The sequence below is a fragment of the Budorcas taxicolor genome, chromosome 13 (genome assembly GCF_023091745.1).
Source record: "Budorcas taxicolor isolate Tak-1 chromosome 13, Takin1.1, whole genome shotgun sequence".
Taxonomy (NCBI): Eukaryota; Metazoa; Chordata; class Mammalia; order Artiodactyla; family Bovidae; genus Budorcas; species Budorcas taxicolor.
In genome coordinates this window covers 36,447,468-36,461,093 of record NC_068922.1, presented here as the reverse complement: position 1 = coordinate 36,461,093, position 13,626 = coordinate 36,447,468, and the positions used below count along the sequence as shown (strand labels likewise).

The 13,626-nt window shown below is 39.4% G+C and overlaps 1 protein-coding gene across 1 annotated transcript in view; it reads right to left on the bottom strand.

Moving 5' to 3' along the window:
* Positions 1-13,626, bottom strand: part of ODAD2 (outer dynein arm docking complex subunit 2) — a 158,058-nt gene that overhangs the window by 34,062 nt on the left and 110,370 nt on the right. Inside the window, exons 17-18 of the mRNA XM_052650822.1 lie at positions 11,172-11,360; positions 9,026-9,247 (exon numbers count right to left, since the gene is read on the bottom strand). Coding sequence (XP_052506782.1) covers positions 9,026-9,247; positions 11,172-11,360 — 411 coding nt within the window. The remainder of the gene's footprint in view (positions 1-9,025; positions 9,248-11,171; positions 11,361-13,626) is intronic.

Here is a 13,626-nt window from a genome sequence, read left to right as displayed (position 1 = left end):
ACTATATGCCACTCATAAAGCCTAAAATATTTAATATCTGACTTTTTTTTAGTATCCGACTTTTTAAAGAAAAAGTTTGCCTACTCCTGGTCAAGGCAGAAAATATGAAAGATCTCCAAAAACTTACTAGAGTAAATAAATAAGTTAGTTTCACAAGATTGCAGGATATAAGATTAATATACAGAATCAATCACATTTCTATATAATAGCAACTAACAACAGAAATTGAAACTCAAAAATACTGTTTACTGTGGCGTCAAAAAAGCTTGATTACATAGGGATGATGTGAAAAACCCATACGATGAACACTATACAATGTGGCTGGGAGATTTAAAGTGAGATCTAATTTAATGGGAACATAGTTCTTTTTAATGGGTCATAAGATTCAATATTGCTAAGGCATCAATTTTCCCCCAAAGATCTCCAGATTTAATGTCATTCCAATCAAAAATGTCCAGAAGCATTCACTGTAGAAAGTTAAGGGCTGATGGTAAAGTTTGTATGGAGATGTAAAATAACTAGAATAGCCAAAACAACGTCAAGACAACAAAGCAGGGAGACTTCGGCTATGCAACTTTACAGCTCTTCCCAAAGCTGTGGCAATGAAGATAGCGTGGCACTGGCAGAAATACGGACGAATACAACAAGGGAACAGAACAGATACGTATTCACTGATTTCTTTCCCTATAACTGCAAAAGAAACCAGTGGAGAAAGGGAAATCTTCTCAACAAATGATGTCCTTATGCCTGTCCCTAAATTAACTTCAATTCACACCTAGCATCATAAACTAAAATTTACTCAGAATGCGTCATAGACTTAGATGTAAAACCCAAAGTTGTAAAACTTGCAGAAGAAAACATGGAAAAGTCCTTGTGTTAGGCAAAGGTTTCTTAGGTGTAACACCACATGCATGATTCACTTTTTAAGATCAATTGGATTTCAGCAAATATAAGAATGTCTACTCTTTAAAAGACACTGTTAAGAGACTAAAACAACTAGCTACAAACTGGGAGAAAATATTTGCAAATTATACCTATGGTAAAGAACTTGTATCCAGAATATATACAGAACTCTTGAGACTCAATAATAAGGAAACAAACAGTGAAATTTTTAAATGGCCAAAAAATGTGAACATTTTCTCAAAGGAGTTATGGAGCTAGCATATAAACACATTAAAAGATATTCTATATTACTAGTAATTAGGAAAATTGAAATTGAAGCCATGAGATATCATTACATATCTATCAAAACGTCTCAAATAAAAATGACTGGACATACCAAGTGTTGGTAGGGATGCTCCCAGACATTGCTGGTGTGAATGTACAACAGCATGAACACTTTGGAAAATAGATATGGCAATTTCTTCAAAAGTTAAACATGTACCATATGATCCAGCCACTCACTCATAGGTATTTACCTAAGAAGAGTGAAAGCACATGTCCATACGAGACTTGGACATGAATATCTACAGAAGTTTCGTTTGTAATAACCTAAAATGGGAAATAACTCAAAAGTCCGTCAACAAGTGAAAGGACAGACAAATCGTGGTACTCCCTACGATGGAATACTACTCAGCAATAAGACTGAACTCGTGATACATGTAGGAACAGAGATGAAGATAAAAACAATTCAGCTGAACTGAAAGAAGTCAAACAAAAAGTTGAGCACATACTGTATGACCCTAATTATGTTAAAGTCTAGAAAATGCTAACATATGAAAACTAATCTATAATGATAGAAAGCAGATCAGTGGTTGCCCCAAGACAGAGCGGAGCAAGAACGAAGGTTTGCCAAGGGCTAGCAGAAAACTTTGGGACATCATTATCTTGATATTTTAAGTTTCATGTGTGTGTGGGTGGGGGGGGGTGTCTGTGTCTGCATGTGTGTGTGTGTATGCATAGTACATACATATAAATGTCAAAATTGACCAAATAATATACTTTAATTATATACATATATATGTTAATTACACATAGAGTTAATAAAGCTATTACATTTGTAAGTTAAAAATAAAAATAAAATGAGGAAAACACTTGACACATGAATAATATTAAAGTTAAATATGATAAACTAAAACCTAACTTACTGGAACACTACTCAAATAGAAGCACTCTTCCCTTACTCTGCCACTGCTGGGACTACTCCAGGTTGCATTTCTGCAGCCTCTTCAATTTCCTGCCTTTCAGAAAGATATTGGTATTTTTTATCTGCCTGGTATAGACATCTGCATAAACAAACCCAATGTCACTATGGAGAAAGCAGTTTCATGCCTCTTAAAGGTACTCATCATCTTTCTATTTGATCACTTTTCTGCCTTAGGCAAGGGCTTGTATTGCTCAGTTTTTCTGCAACTTCTTCCCCTCTTTCAATCATTTTCTTATGTTACAGTTTTGCTATGATCAGCAAATGACTGATATATCTCCTGGATGTCTTATATTTTCAAGAGAGTTGCCAACAGCTCTGCTTCCGTGTTCACAAGATTTTGTGATGACACAGACCATGGGGCTGATACTTGGAGAAGGAAGTCTGCATGAAACCATAAAAGGATAAGAACTGGATTATTCCTGTCCCATTGTATCCATCGGAGCAGGGTATTTACTAGTTCCTACAGAAGAGATTTTAACCTGGAGAGGCTCTACTGCAAGGATTATTTTTAACAACTCTTTATTTTATATTGGAGTATAGCCAGTTAACAATGTTATGATAGTTTCAGGTGGACAGCATACAAGGATTTTTTTCATCATAACTGAATTAGGAAATCCTTGTTGACTGCTTAGCGTGTTTAAACACAAACCCTTGGTAACCTGTTCTTTCTTTGGCTCCCAGAACTCCTGGTTAGCCTGCTGACTTCCTAAGTTCACTGTGATGGCTCTTCCTCATGGTTTACAGGCTCCATGACTGAAAATGTAGACATTTCCCAGGCTTCTCTAAACTCTCTGCCAAAAACATCTTATCCACCCTCCATCATGACTCAATACCTCTCCAGTGACACTTCCTGAATCTTCCTGCTCTTCTGTTCTTAGGCCGATGCTGTGGAATAAGAAAACCACTAAACCACCTATGGAGAACTTGAAACATGGCCAGTCCAAATTGAGATGTATCATAAATGTAAAAACATTCACCAGATTTGGAGATTTAGTACCAAAAAAGAGATAATGTAAAACATTAGCATTTTATTTCAATGATTATATGTTGAAATAATATCTTGAGTATACTGGGTTAAATAAAATATATTACTAAAATTAATTTTGCTTGCTTCTTTACCTTCTCCTAAACTGGGGTTACTAGAAAATGTAAAATGGCACATGTAGCTCACATTACATTTCTACTGGATAGCATTGCTCTAGACCTAAAACTCAAGCTGACCGTTTGAATGGAACACATTAGAAACTGAACTCAATCTATTCCAGACCCTCAAGCCTGCTCCTTTGCTGTTACTACAGAATAAAGACCAGTTGGCATGAGACAGATACAGTACATAATGGCAGCTGCTACTGTTGAGGAAATTGTACAGGGAAACAGCTAACTCTAGAATAAACTACTTATGAACAGGGTGACAGGATGACTCTGGTAATTGTCAAGGAACCTGTCCACATTGCTCAGAAGCAGCTGCTACAGGAGTGCTTGCAGGTCTAGGAAATAAAACTACACAGCTGTCCCTCAGGGATTGGTTCTAAGACTCCCGTGGATATCTAAATCCATGGATGTTCAAGTACCTTATATAAAATGATGTAGTATTTACATATAACCTACACACACTGTCCTATGTACTTTTTTAAAAACTTCTTATTGGAGTATAGTCAATGGTTAATATTATGTTAGTTTCAGATGTACAACACAATGATTCATAATTTGAAAAGATTATATAGTCCTTTAGTGTTATTACAAAATATTCACTATATTCCCTGTGCTGTACAATATATGTGTGCACGCTAAGTCACTTCAGTTGTGTACGACTCTTTGTGACCCTATGGACTGCAGCCCACCAGGCTCCTCTGTCCATGGGATTCTCCAGGCAAGAATACTGGAATGGGTTGCCATGCCCTCCTCCAGGGGATCTTCCTGACCCAGGAATTGAACCTGTGTCTCCTGCAACTATTGCATTGCAGATGCATTCTTTACCACTGAGCCACCAGGGAAGACCAAAATGTATCCTTGTAGTTTATTTACTTTATACATAGTAGTTTGTATTAATGGGCTTCCTTGGTGGCTCAGATTGTAAAGAATCTGCCAGCAGTGCAGAAGACCTGGGTTGGATCCCGGGGTTGCGAAGATCCCCTGGAGGAGGGCATGGCACCCCACTCCAGTATTCTTGCCTGGAGAATCCCTATGGACAGAGGAGCCTGTACGGCTGCAGTCCATGGGGTCGCAAAGAGTCAGAGACGACTGGGCGACTAAGCACAGTTTGCATTAATACTGTTTTAAACCCTCACCCCTATTTCTCCCCATCCCGCTTCCTTCTCCCCTCTGCTAATCGCTAGTTTGTTTTCTGTGAGTCTGTTTCTTTTTTCTTATATTCACTAATTTGTTGTCTTTTTCAGATTCCATATATAGTGATAACATACAGTATTCACTTTTCTCTGTCTGACTTATTTCACTTAACTGCCTCCAAATCCAACCATGTAGTTGCAAATGACAAATTTTCATTCTTTTTTATGGCTGAGTAATATTCTATTGTGTATATATACATACATTATATTGTGTGTGTGTGTGTATATATATACACACACATATTGTGTATATGAAATTAAAAGACGCTTACTCCTGGGAAGAAAAGTTATGACCAACCTAGATAGCATATTCAAAATCAGAGACATTACTTTGCCGACTAAGGTCCGTCTAGTCAAGGCTATGGTTTTACCTGTGGTCACGTATGGATGTGAGAGTTGGACTGTGAAGAAGGCTGAGCACTGAAGAATTGATGCTTTTGAACTGTGGTGTTGGAGAAGACTCTTGCGAGTCCCTTGGACTGCAAGGAGATCCAACCAGTCCATTCTGAAGGAGCTCAGCCCTAGGATTTCTTAGAGAGGAATGATGCTAAAGCTGAAACTCCAGTACTTTGGCCACCTCATGCGAAGAGCTGACTCATTGGAAAAGACTTTGATGCTGGGAGGGATTGGGGGCAGGAGAAGAAGGGGACGACAGACGATGAGATGGCTGGATGGTATCACTGACTCGATGAATGTGAATCTGAGTGAACTCCGGGAGTTGGTGATGGACAGGGAGGCCTGGCGTGCTGCGATTCATGGGGTCGCAAAGAGTCGGACACAACTGAGTGACTGAAATGAACTGAACTGAACTGACATCCTGTTTATTCATCTGTTGATGGATATTTAGGTTCCTTCCTTATCTTGGCAATTGTAAATAATGCTGATATGAACACTGGGGTTCATGTATCTTTTCAAATTAGTGTTTTGATTTTCTTTAGATATACACACAGAAGTAGAATTGCTGGACCATAAGGTATTTCTATGCTTACATTTTGAAAAATCTCCATAGTGTTCTCCATAATGGCGGCATCGATCCACATCTCCACCAACAGTACACAAAGGTTCCCTTTTCTCCACATTCTTGCCAAACTTGATATTTGTGGTCTTTTGATGACAGCCATTCTGATGGTATGAGGTGTTATCTCTCTGTGGTTTTGATTTGCATTTCTCTGATGATTAATGATGCTGAGCATCTTTTAATGTGCCTGCTGGCCATCTGTATGTCTTTAAATCTCTAGATTACTTACAATATGAAATACAATGACCCTGATGCCAGGAAAGATTTAGGGCAGGAGGAGAAAGGGGCAACAGAGGATGAGATGCTTGGAAGGCATCATCAACTCAATGGACCTGAGTTTGAGCAAACTCAGGAAGATAGTGAAGGACAGGGAAGCCTGGCGTGCTGCAGTCCATGGGATTGCAAAGAGTCAGACATGACTGAGCGACCGAACAACAGCAAATACAATGTAAATGATATGTAAATATTTGCCAGTACATGTGGCAAATTTCAGTTTTGCATTTTGGAACCTTCTGGAATATTTTTTTCTGAATATTTTCGATCTATGGTTGGTTGAATCCATGGTTGTGGGGTAGAACCCACCAATAAGAAGGGCTGACTGTCAGCATTTGACTAGAAAGGTGCTGTAGCATTCAGGAACAAAAACAGTCAGGGATTTGCCAAATTAGTGGATAAAGTTTACGTACATTTGAAGTCAGAAATGTTAGCATGTTAGCAATTATACAATGCGACGCATTGACCGCAGGTACTGTAACACCCTGATATGCCTATGAGAGCTGGACCATCAAGAAGGCTAAGAACCAAAGAACTGATGTTTTTGAACTGTGCTGCTGGATAAGACTCTTGAATGTCCCTTGGACAATGAGGGGGTTAAAACAGTCAATCTTACAGGAAGTCAACCCTGAATATTCATTGGAAGGACAGATGCTGAAGCTCCAATACTTTGGCCACCTGATGTGAATAGCCGACTCATTGGAAAATACCCTGATGCTGGGAAAGATTGAAGGCAGAAGGAGAAGAGGGTCACAGAGGATGAGATGGTTGGATGGCATCACCAATGCAATGGACACAAACTTGGGCAAACTCCAGGACATGGTAAGAGACTGCATGCTGCAGTCCCTGTGGTTGCGAACAGTCAGAAAGGAATTGGTGACTGAATAACAAGTGCCTATATTTTCTTGCATTGTCTTGTTTGATGGAAACTTCCTCTTCACTTAGCCCAAAATCTGGAGTTAATTTTGACTCAACACTTTCCTTTACTCCTCACATCCAAGAAACTATCAAACCCCACTGGGTTCTACCAACACCCAGTACACTATCATCCACAATTTTAACTCTTTAAAACCAAAGAAGGGAGACACAGGTCCTCAGGCTTCCCCCACGGCTACATGAGGGAGAGCCCACCATAAAGACAGTCTCTGTGTCAGGACAGAGCAGCCTACAATAAGCTTATAAAAAGCATATATTTACACTCATCCTCTATGAGAAATGGCAGGTAGTTGGGAATGCAGGTGAGCAAGGCAGAGAGAACCTCAAGACACCCTTAGCTGACCTGGGAAGGGGTCTCAAGGGCAACAAACCCAACTTTCTTTGTTGTTCTCTATCCTGTCCCTCACCCTAATCATTTTTGTTACTTTATTTTTTGATTTACATAAGCTATGTGGATGGGTGAACACGGTTTCAACACTTTTCACAGCACAGCACAATTCGTAAATGATTTTAGATTACCTATGGATTTGTGTTAGAAGAAATAATTGAGACTTGCATTTATAGCTGGTATAAATGGAAATTGAAGTGTAACAGGTAAATATTATTAAATCTGAATTCTGAGTAGTCTAGAAATTCTCTTCTTAAAGGAACTGGCAATTGTCTAAGCATGGTCTATGTCTGACACTTTACCAGGTACTTAACTTTTATAGCTTTTAATTTTTTAAAAAGTCTTTAGGCTATGCATATTAGACTGTACTTATTCAATAATAGAATGTATAATTTTAAGTTAGAAAATCTTTTTTGAAGTGTGAACATGATCACATAGAAGTGATGGCATTTTTACCATTCTTTAGCAACTTGAAGTTAACATTCCAGTATATCTTTTATAATTAACTTTAAAAAATTGGTGCTTAGTTTAAAAGGTCCTTTTTATGCCAGTTTTTTTTCTTTTTCTTGAAGAAATCAATATGGCCTAACTGGTGCGCTGTAAAAATGGATTTATAACGGAAAAGCTGACACACTTGGGTTTAATCGGGTTTAAATTCAGAAAAATTAACATCATATTCTTCAGCTCTAATAGGGCTTAAAGGATAAATTAAAATAATCACCTCAAAAAATTACCAACTGGCATTTTAAGAATCTTATTCCTCTGAAGATGTTTTGTAAGCTAAAAGTTAGCTGCTCAGTTGTGTCCGATTCTTTGCAACCCCATGGACTATAGCTTACCAGGCTTATCTTCATATTCAGCACATATAAGTTTGAAAGATACATTAACTGAAGATTTTATTAGCTTTTGTTTAAAAGATCAAGCTAACTTTAGACGTACATTTCAAAATGTAAATGCCTCTGGCTATCATAGGCTCCAAACTGAGACACTGGACAGTAAAATTACATTGTACAAGGAAACAAGCTGTAAGTAAAAAAGAACTGTAACTTGAAACCAATTTTTCCTAATACTTGTAAGCTATACATGTACTCTTAAGTATTTTTATATACATTGTCATAAAAATACTCCACTCAGAAGCTCTAGGTAGTTCCCAACATATAGATACATCAAAGCCTATGCACAGAAACTTTCTGCTGGATATTAGTTAAAGGCAAAGAAAATTTGACGCACAGTTTGTTTTCTTTAAAAAAGTGTCTTTGTATTGGCTCTTTGCTTATGGGTAAGACTGGCAAGACTATCTAGCTGCTGTTTGTCAGCTCCTTTCCTGTGTAGCTGGTGCCTCTATTTACTATATAAGTGCTAGGTAAATAAACCATTAAACAGAATTATGAATATCACTGATTGTTCATGCACTATATATTTTGTTTGAAAAGTGTTGTTTGCTCAGTTGTGTCCAACTCTTTCAGACTCCATGGACTGTAGCCCGCCAGGCTCCTCTGTCCATGGAATTCTCCACGCAAGAATACTGGAGTGGGTAGCCATTCCCTTCTCCAGGGGACCTTCTGACCCAGGAATTGAACTGGGGTCTCCTACACTGCAGGCAGATTCTTTACCATCTGAGCCACCAGAGTCCCTCCCTAAAAACATATGTTTTGTTTAATCCAATTCGAATTATGGAACAATTACTTATTTAACTGAGTACGTATTATATTCTTTGATTTAGAAGGAATCTATTTTCACACAAATTTTCTGCAGGACAAACCATGATAATGGTAACACATAACCCATCCACAGTCGTGATGCAACAAGTGGGTAGTTTTGTGTGTTCAAATACCCGTTCTAGTAAAACCTTCACATTACTTAAGTTTCTTTCCAGTGTACACTGACTTAACTTATCACACAAAGTTGACCAACAGTACCTTCACAGCGCCATTCTCGTGCATGGTAATGCAGTTGTCGGCATCTTCCGAGAGCTGGTACAAGGCCTGGGCTGTTGCTCTGTGCACGTTGGTGTCATTTGATTTCAGGTACCGCACTAAGGGAGCCACTGCCTTGTGCTCGCCGAAGGCCACTCTGTTTCTGCCCCACATACAGCAACGTGAAATCGTTTCTGCTAGGTGACGCCTCAGTTTGTCGTTATTCTGCACAAGGAAAACGTTATTCTGTGGTATGTGCATCGTAATGACCCTGTGGTGTTTATGCTCTAGATGTGGGGTCCCCAAAACTGAACAACAACAAACCTCCAGGCTCTAATGCCTAAAGACCTGAGGTGAAGCCAATAAGAGAAACAAAGTGTACAATGAACGCCAACGAGCTTAAAAGTCAAAGTGTTAGTTGCTCAGTCCTGCCTCACTCTTTGCAACCCAGTGGACTGTAGCCCACCAGGCTCCTGTGTCCATGCAATTTTCCAGACAAGAATACTGGAGTGGGTAGCCATTCCCTTCTCCACGAGATCTTCCCAATCCAGGGATTAAACCTGGGTCTCTTGCATTACAGGCAGGTTCATCACTATCTGAACTACCAGAGAAGCCCTTGAATCATCCTGAAAGCATCCCCAAACCCCACTCCTGGTCCATGGAAAAACTCTCTTCCACAAAACCAGTCCCTGGTGCCAAAAAGGTTGAGAACCACCCTTAGATGTTAATTATGCACTGGCTACACAGTTGGTGTCTTGATGGAAACTAGTATTTTGGGGGGTCACCAATGGATCAAGGTTCTTTTTATGAACTGAATGGAATACATGCAGGCAAAGGTGATCAGGTACCGGGCATTAGTTATTTGCTCAAGGCTCAATTTCCTTCTGAGTAAGTCTACTCACAACACAGAGCTACAGATCAGCAAGTGGTCAAATAATAAAAAATAATTAAGGAGTATTGGACATTCTTAAGGGACCCTGTCAGATAACTTGGATAAGTGGATTCATTCTACTTCTTCACCCAAGGAATACGTACACATCAGCAAGATACCTTGGTTCCTAAGAGGGCGAAGACAACGCAGTAAACAAGGGCAGGTGCTGAGTTCGCCATTTTCCCTTCTGATTGTTTGTGTGTGTGTTAGTCGCTCAGTCGTGTCTGAGTCTTTGCAACCCCATGGACTGTAGCCCACCAGGCTTCTCTGTCCATGGGATTCTCCAGGCAAGAATACTGGAGTCGATTGCCATTCCCTTCTCCAGAGGATCTTCTTGACCCAGGGATTGAGCCCTGGTCTCCTGCATTGCAGGCAGATTCTTTACCCTTTGAGCTACAGGGAAGTCCTTCTGTACTGTTTATGTAAACTATATCCTTCTTTTTGGATGTAATTACCTCCTACAGGCATAATACAACTGAATAATGCTCTAATTTTCTGTTTATTAATTACAGTTATCTTTATTAAGGACTTGGGAGTCCTTAACTGGAACTGGCAGATATTCTTAGGAATTCAGTATTAGACTGGCCCAAAAGTCTTCTAGATCAAGCAGGCTTCCAATCACTGAATTTCTGCTTTATGATTTTTCTGCCAAGTGGCAGACCAAACCATGCTCAAATATCTATGGTCATGGTGAAGTCATTATCTCTGAAGGCTGCTTGTTCTATCTAGTACAGCTCTGGATAGAGAATACAGTGATTGCCAAAATCTTCTAGCTTTCACTTCACTTTTCACTTTCATTCACTTCACACTTTTCAAGACTGCCATCGACACAGGCTTGCTAAGCTTAGAAAGGAGCATTTAACTTCTAAAGTTGGCATGAATAACCATCTTAAAGATCATAATAATGACGACGGTGATATGATAGTTAACACTTCTATAGTAACATTTACATTTGCCACCCCTTTACTTGCCAATGATAAGTGAAAAATAGCCTCTATTTCTACAAAGATTCTGCATATTAACATTTTACAGTTTGAAGTATACTTTCACGATTATTTGTCTCAGAGAAATTAAATGAAATTAAATGAATTTACTAAATCTCATGCCTCATAAGTGACAGATATTAAACTCAAATCCAGGTCTCCAGATTTGGAGCTCATTGTTTTTGCTGCTACTCATGATAATATGCATTTTGAAATAAAAAGATGCATTACTTACTGTATTTGCTAGCTTGGACAGTAAAGGAACAACTCCATGATCTGTGATAACAGCTAAATTTTCTTGATCTTTTGCTATATTGGTAATAACAGCACATACACTGGCCAACACTTCTTTATTATCTGATTTCAGTAAATTGACAACAAGTTCCAAACCACCAACGAAGGAGCGAACCATTTCTCCAGCATCCTAGATAACAATAAAAATAAAGATGATATCAAACATACACCCACATTTAGCATTTTTTTTAAAAAGCACAAAGTAATAATAAGGCTGTGAGTTGTACCTTTGGTATGAAAAAATTCAGTTTATTTATATGTTATATAATTTTTATGTATGTATATGTAACACATGCTTCCCTGGTGACTCAATGTTAAAGAATCCACCTGCCAGTGCAGGAGATGCAGTTTCAATACCTGGGTTGGGAAGATCCCCTGGAGAAGGACACGACAACCCATTTCAGTATTCTTGCTTGGGAAATCCCACAAACAGAGGAGTCTGGTGGGTTACAGCACATGAGGTCACAAAGGATCATACACGGCTGCGTGACTGAACAACAATATACAGCACAGACACAGACACAGCTCAGTTTCAACAAACACGTACTGAACAACCATCACATGAGTCAGTGTGGTAACTACTGGGGATATAGCAGTTAACAAAACACAGCTGAGCAAGGCAAAGGCAATGGGAAGAAGACACAGGAATGTACAGATGAAAAGAGGGGAGGAGTTCATTTCCTTCAGGACCAGGTCGAAACAACATTCACGTATTCTCTCAATCTCCTATCTTACTTCCCAGTATGTTATTGTTGCTGTTAGTCACTAAGTCATGTCTGACTCTTTTACAATCCCATGGACTGTAGCCCACCAGGCTCCTCTGACCATGGGATTTCCCAGGCAAGAATACTGGAGTGGGTTGTCACTTCCTTCTCCAAGAGATCTTCCCAACCCAGGAAGTGAACCTGTGTCTCTTGCATTGCAGGCTGATTCTTTACCACTGAGCCACCTGGGAAGCTCTACTGCCCATTATACTCTTCTGCATAAACAATACTCCGGACTCTAGGATTATTGCTGTTCCCTAAAGTATCAAGTTATTTACTTTACCTGGAGTTTAGCCCTACCCAACTACAAACTTCTGCTCCGTTCTGAAAATCTGACATCTTTTAATAGCAGCTTAAATAACAGCTCCTCCATGAAGTTCCCCACCCATCCACCGGCCTTCCCTTCTCAGTGTGGTCACTCCCTCCCCTCCACATTCTTGTAGGTAGTTTTCTCCAAAAATCCATTTTGTCATCCTCTTCTGTTTGCCAAGTCCTGGTTTTGCTTGGTTGTCTAATTCCCAGACAAGTATCAGGAGAGCCCACCTCTGACCTGGAGCTTCCGCCTGTCCTGGAAGTCTCCTGCCCCTTGCCAACAATTTGCTTAGGGGGAGCCTACACATATGGCCCAATTATGGCACATGAGTTCTGGATGATAAATCAGAAGTCTTCTGGGAGGGTTTTCCTCTTTATAACAACACTGAGAATGGTAGAACAGGAGGAGGACAAGAGCCCGGTCCCTGGAGACACTGCTGAGATGCCGAGTCAAGTAATGCTAAAGTCTGATCTGGCTATTTAGAACCAAAGGAATCTATAGCTGTTTTTTCCGTCATATTGTAATGATGTTCTTATCGGTCCTTTCCCCGTTAATACGTGAGTTCTTCAAGAACAGTCACCAAGTGAGTCAGAAAGAGAAAATCAAATATTGTATATTAACATATATATGTGGAATCTAGAAAGATGCTATAGATGATCGTATTTGCAAAGCAGCAATAAAGACACAGAGGTAGAGAGCATATGGATACCAATGGGGAAGGGGAGGTGGGATGGACTGGGAGATTGGTACTGACAAATAGACACTTTCGATGTTATGTATAAAATAGGTAACTAATGAGAACCTACTGTATAGCACAGGGAACTCGACTCAGTGCTCTGATGACCTAAAGGGGAAGGAATTCCAAAAGGGAGGGGATATACGTATCTGCATAGCTGATTCTCTTTGCTGTACAACAGAAATAAAAATCAAATAATAAAATGTAATAAAAATTAAATAAGATTTTCTTAAATATTCAATAAAAATTTTTTTTAAAAGAGAGACACCTGGTCTTTGACTCTTACTTGGGTTATCTCTGTCACTCAGAGGACTTTTCATAAATGTTTGTTGAATTATGAAAAAATAAAAGGAATAAGGGGACTATAACTTTAAGGTACTTAACCACAGTCACAAACACTAAAAAGAAGAGTGTGCTAGCTTGGTAAAATAGAGTGTAAATGAACTGGCCTGCCAGTCTAGTGACTTCCTGGTTCTCTGAGAGCAGTTATCATGGAGCCTGTGAGCCGCAGCACTGGGCAGCCCCAGGACAAATAGCAAAAGTGACTACACCTGCTTCTGATCTGGGAGCTCCCTGAGGTGTG